Here is a 16,204-nt window from a genome sequence, read left to right as displayed (position 1 = left end):
CATGAAGTGCACTTATCAGATGCACATTGTAGGAGCTTTGAAAAAATCAATTAATCGTATTTTAAATTAAAAGTAAAGTATAATATCATTCGTTAATATTTTTGTTATTTTTATTATTTAATTTTTTCTGATTATGAAGAATAATTAAAATTAAACTATTATTATGCAATTCAATTTTACAGTTAAATTATTTTTCATTATTGATATCATTATTTGGAGAAAAGTTTAAAATAATTTTCCTTGTGTAATATTTATTGCTGTTTTTGAATAATACAAAGCTCTTTGTAATATAAATTTAATTAGGGAAGTAAAATAAATTCAAATCTCAGCAGCATAATGCTTGTACTGATGGCGGGTATCTTGTCTTAAAATATATTATACAAATATATATTATAGTTCTTATAGTTTAATCTATGCATATTACAAAAAGTTCAATTTGAAATCTTTTAAATGTCCTGAATATTTGATGTCAGCAGTTGCTAATGAAGTTTTCAAATTTTTTTTTCGTTTACAATTAAGAAAAAAAAATATTTTCAAATTAATCTTCAACAGGACTGCAACTTATTAAAAAAAAAAATCAGGGTCTTTAGAGAAGCGAATATGCCTTTGAGGTCTTCGTGGTGGTGTTAAGAAAGTTGCGGCGAGTTCAACGAGTGCGATAAATCAAGGTTTAAAGACATAATTGAGCGACAAAGGCTGCGGACAGGCCAAAATATGGACTTGGCAGATATTTTTTCCCAATATAGCAGCAGAGATTGGAACGCCAACACTCTTGCATTGAATGGCACGACCGCCGTTTGCCGCTTTTCAAAAAATTTATGTGCTGCGATTCGGTTGAGTTTGAAGCTGCTTTTTGTTCGGCCGCATTCTTGAGCTCTTTTGTCAATGAAAAGCGGCCGATAAAAAATAATATTTCCTACCGAAATGAGGGGATGTCTGTTATTATGTGGTGCTGCCTCTTGATATATCAGCACGCAGCCTTGAATCGAGCCGGAGAGAAAAACGCCGCTACACTTTTTATCCCGCGACCACCCCTCTTTAAAGGAGCTAATATCATATGTGAGATGACGGGGCGGCGGAAAAAAAGAATGAGAAAATCTCCTCGTCGTATAACCCGCTGGCTTGTGGCAGATAAATTCGGGCTGATACGCGTGGAATTGCAAAAATTGCTACGGAATTTATCTAGATTTGGAGGAAAATGCTCCTTTCCTGAAGCGAAAAGAGGGAGGAGGAGACGCGCGAAATCGAGCCGTAAAAAAAGATGAAGACGAGAGATTTTCCCCTGCAAGCACAGCTTCTTATATCACCGGGTCCATTAGTCCGTGGCGTCTGTTCAGAAATTTATTCTTGTACGTTATCTAAAATGATGGGAGACTGATTGTGAGGACAAAATAAAAATTTCAACTAATTATTTTGATAAAAAATATTTAAAATAAACTAAGGCGAGTAATATAATTTTATAAGACCAACTATTGTATGCTAGATATCAATTTAATCGAATTATTATATCCCAATCGATGTTGCAATAAAGTTTATATTTTTTAAAGTACAATTTAATTAAGAGTTTAAAAAATAAAAGAAAGAAAAATTATGCCATATCATTGTCTTTTCTAAACATTAAAATGAATTATTCAAAAACTTTATAAATATAAAAATATAATTATTACACAGTAATTTTAATTTATAATATAAAATAATTAAACAAATAAACATTAATAAAAAATAATAAAAATAATGACAATACATATTTTTTAAAGTAATTAACATATAGGCGCAGTTTGGACTTATCTTTTTACAGAGCTTTTATAAAAAAATTTTAAAGGTTCAACTGTTCTTTTGGCTTTTTGTGTTTCCTTCACTATTCTATTTCGGAAGCATCATTACATCAGGAATCAATAAAGTCATTCAGCAGGATTTTACGCTTCATCGCATTTGCTTTATTTCTACACTGCACGTTCGCTCGTATACATGAGTGCTAATACTATACGTGAAGGAGCCAGGAAAACAGCAGTGAGAGATGGAAAAACAATTTCATTGCTCTCTCCATTCCGTTGTTCATACCAGCACTGATAAATTTTCCCGACGAACGAGCGCGGCTGCATGTAAAAAATCGCATAACCCTCAGCAGCATCTCAGAAACATCCCCTCTGCTCTTCCGAGAGTAACGAAATTGAATTGCCCTACATTTCCGTTGTCTTATCCATCGTCTGCATTTTCTTTCCCAATCTCTGCCAAGCAATAAATATAAATATTACATTATAAAACTACTCCTCCTTTCAGTCAAGGCAAATAACAAAGTTTCGCTAATTGAATCTGTGCTCTTGTTATTGACAAAGGCATAGAAATTGCAACACGCGCGCCAAGAGCGGCGGTGATTACACGAGACGACGAGAAGCTTCAAAACAAAAACATGTACTTCGCCGGAGAGTTTAATGGCAGCCGCGCCATCAAATGCACATCGTTTTGCATATGTGGGAGCAACAAAGGCTGCTGATGAGGCGCAACCAGAGAGTGCTGCGCTGATATTTCGAAAAACACACACTCGTGTGCCTTTGGCTCTTGGCGTGTGTGTGTGCATCACTCTATGCAATCTTCTAATGTTTGCTGCATCTCTGCAGAGAAGATAGCTGGGATGCTGCTCGTACATAGCCGGGAGAGCTGCGAGTATTTATGAGTTCGAGCAACACCCAACCGTCCCTCCATGCACTCCGAAATCTATATAGATCCATCCCTAAACAGCAACATGCAGGGTCGGACTGGGAAAAGATGAGTAAAAAAAAGATCAATGCATTTTTTAAAGGTAGCAAAAGCATACAGATGAATTAATATTACTTATACAATTTGAAAAAGTTTTATATAAATTACTACAAACTGACATCGAGTTTAAAAAAATTAAGACTGCACTAGTGCTATAATTTTAATAATGACAACTGGATTTACAGTTTTAAATTTCAAGATTAAAATTGACAATATTTGAACTCTTTTTTTTTAATTTTCAGAGCGCCGAATCAATAAAAATCAGAAAATCCTGATATTACTCATTTGGAAGTTCAATTTCAAGTTCATTTTTTAATGCTGTTTTAATGGATAATATAATTAGTCTTAAAAAAATACAATATTTTAGAAGAATATATGCTTAAAATTCAAAATTAATCTTATTTAAAATTATATTTTGAAAATTACATTTTTCACATTTATTTATTAAGCCCATCTGGGTACAAATTTAGATACATTACTTATAAAAAAATTATTATAGTAATCATGAGCAAAAGTGACCTTTACATTTGTTTACCAGCAAATTTGACCCTCTATTACATTACTTTGCCCCCACTCTCCGTGCCTAACTTGGTTGGTCCGGCCATGCAGCAGGACGGGGCAACCGCATTATCGGCCCTCGGCCCTCTCTCTGCACAGCAAAAAGGCATCCCGGAGCGGCGGCGGCGGCGGCGTTATTTATCAGGCGAAACCCAATCACATGCATGTTGTTGTCCTGTTATTATTGGCGTGCTAAATTTAATCCTGGGATAAGTTGGAGAGGAAGCGCAGGCGGCCGTGACCGCCGAAAATAACACACCCTTTTATGTATTCATATCATCTCGAGCGCGCCGGCATATAAAAAAGCCACTAGGGTTGCTAGTATGGGAACCGCCGGGGTAGTTCGGTTTTTATCTCGAGTGAGAGCCAAGTCACGACACGTAACTCACAAAGTAAGGCAATGTGGCTCGCGTCACTTTCAGAGTTAATTAACGCCGAACGTCAGGATTAATTATTGCAGGCCGGTCGAAGAAAAAAGGGGTGCGTCGCCGAGCTATAAGATTTTTTTCTGATTTTTTTTCACACTGACTTTTTATTTACGTCGGGGAATATCGGCTGCAATTTTTCACGCGCGACGTCCACAGGATGAATTACGACGAGTTTGCCGGTGTTTTGCTCTCGCGAAAGTATAATGGAGATGAGAAGGCGGAGATTCGCAACGACAGTCGATAAATCAAGACTTTTTGCCAGCGCGATCGGTGCGGCCCGCAATTGCAAGAGAACAGAACACAGACGCGCAGGAAAGCAGCTAGGCATATAGATGGCGAGAGAGGGAGCAACAAGTCTCCCGACTGCGCCAGAAAAGCAGGCAATCCCGCAGCACAGCAGCAGGTACTCTGAATTTACAATTGCGTCGCGGCTTGGCCGGCGGTTTTCCTTTCCTTTTGTGCCTCTGCGCCTGGTGCCAATTTGTGCGGCAGCTTGGTGATCATCCAAAACAACCAGAAAGTTGCAAAGTTTGGCTTGAAAATTTCCTCTAACACACACATTTGTGTTGGAAGTTTGAAAGTATAAAACTAACAAATGTCTTCATTTAGAGGAAGAATAAAAATTCCAGAAAAATGCAGCTGTACTCCAAAATATTTAATTATTTTTACCTTTTTAAAAAAATATCCTGTTCTTTACTAGTCAAGCACCTGCATAAATCGATTTGGCAAAACAAATTTAAGAGAATTACTCATTAATTCTGTCTCAGCCACAAAATTATTTGCAGTAAGAGACTAAAACTTTATATCTTTATGCTTAATGTTTAATTTTAGTTTAAAATTTTAATAAATAATTTGTTTATTTCATTTCTTAATTATTGAGTGATGAAAAAAATTCAGCCCACATTTCTCACTTCTAATATGCTAAATTTTCATGCTAGAGCAACAAATCAACTTTATCCCGTGTTCAGAAACATCATATTTTATTATTTTTAACTTCAAATTCATTTTATTTTTTTTTTAAGATATATTTTACTTGTGAATTTAATTAGAGTAGCGATTTGGTTGTTTTGAAAACCGGACTTATATTTTCACTTAAAAAAATAAAATTTTCTTTTGTGAAAATTTTGGAACTAAAATTTGATTTCAATTGTATTTTGTGTAGTTTTGAGTCAACTTTTCCACATAACTTCTGCCTATTCAAGGTATCTATGCCTCAAAATCTCTTAACTGAAACTGAGCCAAAATTTCGCCTTCGAATTTCTCAAGGCGTTGCTTATTTTGCTCAATGCGGCGCCTTGTTGTGTATTTTATTTTCTCTTACGTTTCTCCTTGACTCTCTGGCGATGATATCACTGGGCAATAATTTACAGCGCGTGTACATAAACATGACAAATCTGCTTCATGCGCGCACAATAAAAAAGCAGCAGAGAATGGCTTGATGGCTTTTCTTATGCAGCATATAGGGCGCTTCTCGTCGTAAAACATTGCGTCATTTCGCGCGAAAAGTAGGGTGCTGAAGAGCAGCAGCAACTCAATTGAAAATTAATGCACGCGCTCTGCGCTATGGCTGGCTGATGTCTTTTTGGGCGATACAGGAGGAGAACATCAAGGGAGAAACTGCAGCAGATACAGTGGAGCACGGCAGATAGATAGAGATGCTCCTCGCGTTTGATGGACTTTCATCTCGAAAGAGAGCATCGATGTGCTGCATTGGGGGCACTGCAAAGCGTCGATTCCAGGCTAATATTCCGGGTTGTGGAAATGAATCTAAAATTCAAAATAGCCTCAGTTGGAGGAAATCAGAGGAAAGATAGAATTTTAATATAAAATTTGTGTGAATTAAATAAAATTGATAAATTAGATGATTTAACTTGTAAAGGCTTAGAACAAATTGAAATTTAAAATGCAGAGGCAGCCAAGTGAAATTAATTTAAGAGATAAAGATTGAAGGCTTTGAATTATCGCAATATTTTTTTTGTGAGATTTATAGAAATCAAATATTTTGTAGAATTTAAACCAAATTTAAATTCAAACACCAAAATTTATTCTTCATATGAGCCTTCTACTGTGGAAATTTAAGGATTTTTTATGTTTAATGACAAGGTTAAAACTTCAATTAAATTTGTTATCATTTCGTTATGATTTTTTAAACTTTTCCTAAGTAAAAATAAAAAGGCAAAACAAGATACCAGATCGAAATTCGCAACTCCACAAATAAGATAACATTTCTGCCAAGAGCCAGATTGGATGAAGAGATTTCTTTTCCTAGTCAGATTGGATCACATTGCACTGCACACAGAGACCGCTTTACGTCTGCGAAAAGTGCGTGTCGAGCAGCGAGCGAGCCAACTTAGGGAAAAGACACGCTTTCAAGCTGCCTCCACTCTTTCTCTTCTTTTTATGTGGCGCGTAGCCCCCATTCTGTGTATGTGTATTTGCCTGGCTCAGCATCCGGTGATGATCGCCTCTCTCTCTCCAGCAGCGGACAAATGCATTCTGCCGGCTCTCGCTATGCTTTTATCGCTTTTATCTCTCGGCCTTTCGCGGAAAATTCGCCTTTGCATGCGCGCAGAGCGAGCACCGGCCGAGCCTCTTCAAGGGAGGAATCGGCGGACCTTTTCAGCCGTCGCCGCCGGGAATTCCTTTTGTCAAAAACTCGGCGCTGCGTGACGATCAATTTTGGACGACAAAGTGCTTTTTAAGCAGGTTCGAAAGTTTCAAGGGCATTATTCCAACCTCCTTGATTCCAACACTGCAATTCCGACATTGCAGATTTCAAAAGCTAAAAAAAATGTTTCCAACGGAAAATTGCAGATTTCAAGAGTTAAAAAGAAAAAAGAAAATTGGAAAATTCGAGATTTAGTAAACAAATTAAATAAATAATTATTTAAAATTAAATTTAACAACAATATTTTAAGTTTTTTGGTTTTTTCTCTTGGCTTCTTTGTCGTTCATGATACGTGCTGATTGATTTTCAATGAATTTGATTATTTTGGTATCCGTTTATTCAAAATATAGAAAAAAAAAATTACAGAGCAATATTTGTGCATACACAATTTCCAAATATTAAAGAAACTAAACAAAAAAATCGTATAAAGTATAGACACCTACAAGTTTGTCTATGTCATATTAATATCCCCATTCCATTTCAATAAAAAATGGAAACTACAAACGGCAAAACATTTAAAATTAAATTATGATTAAACCAAGTCCCAAGCTGGTTATGCTATTTTATTCTGATTTTTACGGAATTAAAAATTAATTTCCATTATATATCCATTCTTTTTCCGAGTATCCATTATGTATCGCCAATGCAGCAGGAAATTAGCTCCAGGGTCCGGTACATATCAGTCAAGGAAGGAACAAACAAGTTATGTATAATTAAATTTTATCGTCCGGCCCTGCTCAGGCTATTGGAGAGGGCATTAGATTATTGGTATACATGGTACTCACAAGGGAAGGACAGACGCTGTAAATAAACAGGGTTTGCGCCGGAATACACCGTTTTTCCGTACCTCAAAGTCACAAAACATGATGAGTGTAGGCGCGGCAACAACGAGAGCGATGTACAGACAAACACACATATGGAGATAAATAGAGAAGGACGAGGGCTTTGTGTATGGCGCGGCGAGACAAAAACACGTCCCAGACAGCGCAAAGGTTCAAAGAGAGAAAGAAAGAAAAGTATTTCCAAGGCTGCAGGAAATTCAATACTACTTTTATTGCGCAACGTCTCCAGGTATTTTGCATCATCTTGAAAAAATAAGGCTCAAACGGGACCATCATCTTTTTCCCTCAGTACCAATTTTTTTCCAGAATCCTGTGAAGTTCGCCCGCGGGTCGATTTTTTTTTCGTGTGGCAATTTTTCCTCTCGTCTTTTGAATGCGAACATAATGAGAGAAAGAGCAAGAGAGGGAAAGTCTCGGCATTGAAATTTTTGTTCATTAAAAGCAGCCATTGATAAAAAAAAACGCTGCTCTCTCTCTCTGGGGTGCGGAGAGCTGCTGCGACACGGCGATGGAGAGAGACGAGCTGAAAAATATGTAATAAATTCGGCTTGCAAATATCGCAGGGGAACCGTAAAAATTCCCCGACACACACAGGAGCTCGTTAGCGTCAATAAAACAGTCATGAGCGTGGTGCATTTTTCGAGGGTCGATTCAAAACTCTCCAGTTGCAACCCGAAATGACATAGTGCAGGAGGTGCATGCATGTGGGGTGAAAAAAAAAAACGCGGGGGTGGACGGGGGAGCGGAGAGTAAAATTAAACCTCGGGGAGCTGCAACGCCGGCAGATCATCCACTTCGAAAGCCAGAGCTTATACAACGAAAATGCTGCACTTGCACTCGAATAGAGAAAACCTGCTGGGACTGATTTCGTTTTAGCTGCTGTCTCGAGATAGGAGGAGGAAGGAGCAGTTAAAAGATTTCTGTTCTCCAGAAAGGACTCAAGTGGAACTATTTTTCTCGCCGAGAGGGCCGAGAGAAAGAAAGGGGAGCAAATCTCTAGGATCCCTCAATATTGGGGAAAACTATATGAAGTATTTTTAACGTGAAAGCAAAAATAATAAAGACAAAGGCCTTTGTATATTTTAGCTATGTAGCTTCAAATTTAATTTTATGTAAACAAATTTAACAAAAATAAAAAAAAGGTAAAAAAATAGTAAACTGTAAAATTTTGAGTCAAATACTATGATTATGCCATTTTAAGTGAATAAATATTTTTATAAAAATATTTTAATTTGATATTCGTAAGATATGTTTCTTTTGATATTTTAAATAAAAAATATATGTTCCTCAAATGCAACATGAATATTTTATTTATGAGGATTGAAGACGGAAAATATTACTAGTAAATAGCATTTAATATAATTTATAACAACAAAATGATGTATAGAAAAGCAATGCCATTTTGCAATTTGAAACAATAAAATATGAAAGAAGGTTATCGTTTGTTTTAACTGTGTTTTGAAAAACATAGGCCTCAGTTTTATTTACTTTGATATATTTTTTTTCCAAAAAAAGCCCCAGGGGTTTACTAACAAAAAAGCGCAGGAAGAGACAAACAGAGTAAAAAAATAAAATACTCCGGAAAATCTAAATCGCAGCCAAATGCCAATCATGAATTTTGAATACGTTGAGCAAACAATGATAATAAAAAAATGCTTTTTAATAATTCGTGCATACTTTTGAGCCGTGTGAATTTCCAAAGCGTGCGTGGTGATGAACATACACGGCCCATAATATGTTATTCCGCGTTGCGTTGGCGGGGCTCAATAATAATTCAGGTGCACATATCCGGCGTTGGCGCGACTGCTGATGAGCTGCTCTGGCTTAATTAATCGGCACTTGGACCGTGAATAATTCACAACAAATGCTGCTCGCTGCCGAAACGGCGCAGGCAATTAAGCCGCGATGAATTTACCGTGGGAGAGCCTAGTGCGTCTCGGAAGTGCACCACGTGGAAGCAGCGTTTGGTAAATTATTTCATCACCCTCGAGAGAGAGAGAGAAGAGCACAAGCTATTGACGAAATGTTGATGGAGTGGGCGAGGGAAGCGAATTCAAAAGGTTTGATAAGGGGTGTGATGACAAATACAGGTTGTTACAGCAGGAAATACAAGGTTACAAAAATAAATACATCATTTATTTGCTGATTTTTGGCATGAAAATAAAAATATTGGCAGCTGATCAACTACAAAATGCATTTTATTCGTCTTCAAAATTACCTTATTGCTGATGTGTGCTAAATTTTTAAAATTTTGAATACAAAATTACTAATAAATAATTATGTGTTTGAATAATTGGAAAGCCTATAAAAAGGAAGTTTTAGTACATTATTTGAAGTACAAAAGTTCTGTTGAAATAGAACAAAATATTAATAAAAAGTTTAAACTTTGACATTTCAAACATTTGAATGATCATCTCAAAATCTTTCAGTTCTAGGATATCCAGCGTAAACTTTTCTTTTATAGTATTCTGAAACTGACAGAATATTTAATTTTGATTGAGTACTTTTGACAGTCTAAATTTGTGCAACACAAAAATTTAAATTATAATAAAAAGTGCCAATTGATATGATCCAATATTTAATTACAGGCTTTATTTTGCTGTGGTAAATACATACAGGAGATTGATCGGCTGGATACAATTATATCGAGTGCAAATACCGGCCAATTATTTGAACTCAAACGAATCATGTTTTAAAGAGAGCACAGCATAAACATCAAAAGCAAAAAAATACACAGGGGAACATGCAAAACCGTGCGAATTTCAATTTTTACGTCAATAAATGCAAACAAACTTTGTGAATTGCGATCCATTCCAAGCGTCGAAGAGCAAATAAAACACTTTCTCGTTGCGGAAAATGAATGTTTATTAAAAGAGTTGCCGCGGAAATTGAGTGAGCGAAATCAATCAAGCGTGGCTGCTGCGGACAACAAGCGAAAATATCACGTAAAAGTTTCACTCACTCTGCTGGCTTTTCCGCAATTATCCGAAACAACGCGAACATTTATTTTCCCTCTGGTATACAACAATTGTTTCACAGCATTATTTCATTAACGGCGGGTGCCGCCGACGGTGTATAATGCCATTAAATCCGCTCGCTCTGAAATAAAACCGCAAAAACCTGCTCTGCTTTTGACGCTGTTAATTAACGGAGCCGGCGATTTATTTCGCTCCCTTGACCGCACCAACAACAGCCCCTCCCTGCACGCGTCTTGGCCCCCTGGGCTCTGTCGGGGGTGGTCCGGATTATGCAGCTGTGTATGTTGTCTTGCGGTTTTGGGTAATGAATTCAGCGACATGTTTGGTTCTGCGATACACACATTTTATCAGGCGCGCGGAGTGGATCAGCCGGGAACGTGCGCGCAGATAATCAAAAGCGATTTGCTCTCAGTTCCATCATAAAATTCAGCCCGAGTGCCGGAATATCAGTGGCAAATTTTGGCGGGGCAAATAAATACGCTCAATATGTGCGCGACCCTAAAACGCATATCAACCGTTTGATGTACGAAAAATGCTCATAAATGGATATCGGATGCAATATTGGATGTTTGGGCATACATTGAAGACTTAAGGAGGTCAGTTTAAAAAGAAAAAGGCGCAGTTTTGCTTCCATGGATATTATTTTTTAATCTTATTTTTTACTTAACAATTATATATTTGTAGCACACAATTTTGGCGTTTATTAAAATCTTTGAAATTTTATTGTATACTTTAAATGACGCATGGTTTGCTTAATATAAAGATAAGTTTTAAGGCATAAAATTTTTTACACGTGCTGCGCTGCAATTAGTTAAAAAATGCGTAGAAAATGTAAAACACAGTATGTATTTTTATTTCTTTATTGAATTTTTTTTTCATTTCTATTTAATTAAATTTCGTTTATTATTTTTTTAACGAGGATTTCTGTAAAGAGAAAGAGAGAAATTTAATAATATTGTGAATCAAAATCAAGGAATTGTAAAAGCAACAATACAAAAATTAAAAATAAAATAGTTATTACACAACAAAAAGAATAGAATAATTATGCAATTTAAACCTTTTTACATTGATTCGCATTGATTAGTTTTTGTGGGTTCTCGTTATGTATACGCCTCAAATGCTCAAAGAGACCATGTGGTCTCAAATATTTATTGCAAATAAAACATTTAGCTTTCCCACTGTGCATAATTTTTAGGTGAAATTTCAACCGAGATGCATTGAAAAACTTTCTTGGGCACATCCGACAACTGAAATTAGATTCAATGCAGCCATGTTCTTCTGCTAAATGGTAAATTATGTAATCTTTATTGAAAAATTTATTGCAGTAAAAACATTGAACTCTACAAACTTAAGAATGCACCATCAAAACGTGCCTTTTCAGATTTGCACGTGATGACAAAAAAATGGAACATATTTTGCATTTGTGTCCTCGATCTTTAAATCTAAGGCCTTTCACCTGCAAGTGGTTACGAATTAAGTGGTACTGCAATGATGATTTCTGTTCAAATACTTTCAAGCAAAATGCACAACTGAATGATATCCCGCATTTCAAATTATGATCTCGCAGCAACCCACGACAGTTAAACTTAATTTTGCAGAATCTGCAAGGTACTATTTGAAAATGCTGGCTGACACTTCCAACTGTAATTCTCTTTTTACAAGAAGGACAGTCCCGATATTGGTGGACATAAGAAATGTGCCTTTTCAAGATTGCATTGCTAATAAATTTAGCAGGACACCGCAAGCACTTAAATGACAATGGAACTAACTTTTGGTGAACTTTGACCTCATGAGACGTAAGAAAATCCCTCCTCTGACTTCGGTAACTACACATAGAGCATTTAAATTTTTTCCTCTCTTCAATGCCTTTGTGTTGAGTCTCCAAATGAATTTTTAGCTCATTTTCTGATTTGAAATATTTTGCACACATATAGGGACACATGAAGGCAACATCAGCGTGTTTTTTTCTAACATGTTGCCATATTCCTTTTCTAGTCAAACCATTTCTTTGACAGTAAATGCAGTTTTGAAGAACTGGCACTTTTGGTTTGAGATGAAACTCTTTGATGTGAAGATCTCTTTCCTCCACAGTTAAAAAGTAACTACGACAGCTTAAATTAAAATTACAACAAATTGCGATTGTCCCATGGTTTTCTTTTATGTGACGATTCTTTTTATATTTACATAAAAAAGATTTTATGCAATAAATGCACTGGAATTTCGTTTTGTCTAAATCATACTCTTTTGGCTCTATTTCGTTGTAATTTTGAAGAGAAGACTCATCAGAAGGCAGTTTTTGCAAGGTCACCCAACACTGCTGAATATTTCCAGCTGATGAAATTAAAGAAATAATTAATATCAGACTTTGAAAAGGAAAAAAAATTTATAAATAGTACCTTTAAAAAGAGCATATGACAATGGTTTGGTATCCTTGGTTTTTTCATCCGGCCACCAGCATGGAATAAGTTCTGATTCAGGGCCATTCAAAGTTTCTCGCAAAAACCTAAAAACAAAAGCGAATTGTGAATGAAAAGCCCGTGAAATTATATTTTTCTCACGAAATTAATTACCTCGCGTCCCAAACGCAGAAGAAGCAAAACAGGTCTTCGTCCTTGACCTCGTCGGCCAAAGTAGTGCCCAAATAGTTCAAACACCACTCGGCCAGCGCCTCCAAATCCAATTCGGCCCCTCGGTAGCCGCCTTCGGCCGCCGGCCGCTCGCAAAGACGGCACAACTCGGGCCGCATCTTCACGCTGTGTTGTTTACTTTTGAGCGCACAGCTGCACTCTGAGCTGTGGCCGTATTCGCATCTCTTGTTCGCATCCGCTCCTTCTTTTCTTTTATTCCGCGCCAGCATTTAGGTAAAGGCGCGAAAGGAACGTGAAGGAATCTCAATTGCCATTGAAGCATTGGGATAAGAAAATCTTTATTTTATTTTTTTGTATTTTATAACAAGACTTTCAATATGGGGGTTTATAAAATAATGATTAACAGTGTGATTTTTTAACAATTATTGAAGATATTAACAACAACAATAATAAATCCAATCCGAATAAATCAATCCTGACGCTGACGATGAGTACCAACAAATTCAATTTTTCCTTGGTTCGAACAGAAATTTGGAGGAAAAAGTTTAGGCTTCTCAGATGAATAAGTAAATAGAACTACGCATCAATTTATTTGAGGAAATTAGATTATTTGAATTGAAATGGAAATATGTTGATTCGACAAATTTTATATAATTATTTCATTAATTTAATTTCATGCCAAGTACTGCATCGTTGATATTATCTATTGTGATCTATTGTTATTGAATTTTCTTAACTTAAAATAGATATGTATGAAGATATTTAAATTTATTCTCCCTGCTAGACGTAAATCACAATCAAGTAAGTATATTTGTCTAGATTAGCTATTATGTCATTTGTATAAAATTCCAATAAACAAAATTCATTTGGTCTGTTTTTTAGCTTCGATCATTATTTGAAAATAATTATTGTATGAATGTTACCTTGCATAATTTATTATTGTTGTTTTTTATTTCAACGCCTCTTGGAAACAGGAAACGCAAAATCAGATAAAATATATTTATTTGTTTAAATCAAAATATAATTTACTTCCTTTGTGGGCCACGTCTCCTTTTTTGTTGTTCCTTGCCAGACGTATTGAGTTTCAGCAAAATCTCAAATTTACAAAGGCTTCCAACGCGCCAAGTAGGAAGAAAGAACGCAAACCCCAATTCCCTCCTGGCATCCCCTTTTATGCGTAAAACATGAATACAAAAACGCAGGAAAAAAAGAGGCATCGACGATCGGCAGGCGGCTGCTCTGCGACACAATGAAATATATTATTTTCATCGACAAACACATGTTTTTTTTCTGCCGATTAGTTCCTTTCAGCGCCAATTTCTCTTCGGAGAGAAAATGGAAAAAGCATATCAGCCTCCCTCTCGGAGGGGCGATAAATAGGAGCAGGACGGAGAAAATAATGCCGCATGTTTTTGTGCAATTCTCTTTCGGCACTTAAAGGCCAGTGACGCATCGCCATTGAGCCGAAGCATTATTTCTCACCAGAAAAGAGACGAATGGCTCTTTGAATGAGGGGGCGCCGCTCCTTTCTCTATTTGAATTATAATAATACAAATATATGAAATATGATGTAGCAAAATCGCGTAAAAACAGACACACAAGCCCGGCTCGTAACTCGAAACAATAACCGTAAAAACGCGCAGAGCAACTGCGCGCGAGGGCGCTCGTCGAGAGAAATAAAATGGCATAAAACGGCCAACGGGTTTTATTTTATACATTTGACGGTCGAGAGCGGCCGTTTCGGGGCTTGCCAAAATGATTCTGTGGGCAAAAAGTCGCCGCCAAGCTGAGGTGTATAAAACGGTGTGGATTTGTTTTATTGCCCAAGCACACACACACACAGCTGCGGTGAAATAATGAAAACTCATTTTCTATTGTTAAAAGAAAGGTCTTAATTGAATATTTTTTATATTTTGCTGCAAGTACCAGCAGACAATTAAATAAAAAATAATTACGGCAAAACCCTTCTTATTGCTTTTGAATTTGTAAGAATTATTATAATATTGCGTGGAAAATTCTGTTTAAAATTTCTCTGAATCAGATTTGTGAATGTTGAGAGAGCTAAAATTTTTATTTTTCATTACAATTATTCAGAATATGTTCAAAATAAAAATATAATAAAATTAAAATATTTAAATCTCTTGTCTGCATTCAATTTTGGAGAAACGCTTTCAAGTTGACTACACTGCTCATGGGGTCTAATTTTAATCTCTGGTTTTCGCTAAATATTTGCTTTTGGTATGCCTTATTGTCCAACAATTTCAATATTATATTTCCCAACCGTATACGTAACAATTGTTTATTCCTCGAATTGAAAATTTCTATTAATTTTCTAATTTTTTTTTTCCATAAGTAAGACTTGTACCTTGAAACAGTCGTTTAAAGATATTATAATTATGTTATCTAATTAATACATCAAATGAAATTTGAAGTGACAAAAAGATTATTATAATTATAATCTATCATTTTTATCTGAAGATTGTTTGGCCAAGTATTTGAAGAGCGTTTGCAGCAGCGTGTTTACTTTTTATTTGCAGTGCATTGTCCTTATGATGAGAATCTTTTGGGCACGTTTTCTTTTTAATTTTGAAATAACAAAAGGGAAGGAAAAAGTGAAAAGAGATTGTGATTTTTTCTGCTTTCTTTTAATTCAAATAATTAACAAAAAGAGCGGTGAAATGCTTTTCTGCTGGCGGCCTAAAATAAAAACCTCGATCTTTTATAATATATTCAAGTAGACACAAAGAAAAAAAATGCATAATTATTTTTTTAAGTGATTAAAAAATTTAGCAATTCACTGCAAACTAAAAACGAGAGAATTGCGAATTTAATTTTTCCTCAAATTTTTTTATTCATTTACATGCAATGCACATTGTGACTTAGCAGGGGGAAAGATGCTATATAACTAGTTCAAAATATTAAAATTATTATAAAAAAATAAAAAATTAAATTGCATTCATTAATTAAAATCTGTCATAATCATTCATTAATAACTAGGTTAAAAGTTCAAAATCTATTTTTGCGGGCCACTTCACATAATTTATATCTCATCCCTACCTGATGGCAAAAATAATCTCGCTCAAATCTCATTTGCTAACCAGAGCTGATCCCGCAGAACAAACTTAATGCGAATTTAATGTCGATTAGTGTGGGGGGACCGTGCTTGTATAGATATGAAATCGGGGCCGCTCATTTCGCATACATAATTCGGCACGGCCACAAGTGGCTAATTAGGCGCCAAAGACGCGGAGCCGCAAACCGCGAACTCTCTTGACATTCCAACATGGTCCGTCTTTTGTAATTAAGTCAAAGCTATAATTCTTTACTATACGATCATGCCATATTATTTTATGGGGCTTTCGTTCTCACCATAAATATAAATTTT

The 16,204-nt window shown here is 35.9% G+C and overlaps 2 protein-coding genes across 2 annotated transcripts in view; both read right to left on the bottom strand.

Annotated features, from left to right (window-relative positions):
* LOC132200328 (leucine-rich repeat-containing protein 24) overlaps positions 1-16,204 on the bottom strand; it is a 188,953-nt gene that overhangs the window by 68,123 nt on the left and 104,626 nt on the right. The window lies entirely within an intron of this gene.
* On the bottom strand, positions 10,915-13,007 carry LOC132200202 (PR domain zinc finger protein 5-like). The gene is made up of 3 exons (XM_059625472.1): positions 12,802-13,007; positions 12,628-12,734; positions 10,915-12,562 (listed from the first exon to the last, which is right to left on the bottom strand). The coding sequence occupies exons 1-3, from the start codon at positions 12,975-12,977 to the stop codon at positions 11,580-11,582; spliced, it is 1,266 nt and encodes a 421-aa protein (XP_059481455.1). The 5' UTR covers positions 12,978-13,007; the 3' UTR covers positions 10,915-11,579.

The sequence above is a fragment of the Neocloeon triangulifer genome, unplaced genomic scaffold, assembly GCF_031216515.1.
Source record: "Neocloeon triangulifer isolate White Clay Creek 2 clone unplaced genomic scaffold, ASM3121651v1 ptg000014l, whole genome shotgun sequence".
Lineage (NCBI taxonomy): Eukaryota > Metazoa > Arthropoda > Insecta > Ephemeroptera > Baetidae > Neocloeon > Neocloeon triangulifer.
The sequence above is the reverse complement of the archived record's forward strand: the minus strand, read 5'-3'. Positions and strand labels throughout refer to the sequence as shown.

Coding starts and splice junctions, on each gene's coding strand:
- LOC132200202 (XM_059625472.1), bottom strand. CDS start 12,977: ATGCGGCCCGAGTTGTGCCGTCTTTGCGAGCGGCCGGCGGCCGAAGGC. Junction 12,735..12,801: donor TTCTGCGTTTGGGACGCGAG/GTAATTAATTTC, acceptor TTTTGTTTTTAG/GTTTTTGCGAGAAACTTTGA. Junction 12,563..12,627: donor GTCATATGCTCTTTTTAAAG/GTACTATTTATA, acceptor TAATTTCATCAG/CTGGAAATATTCAGCAGTGT.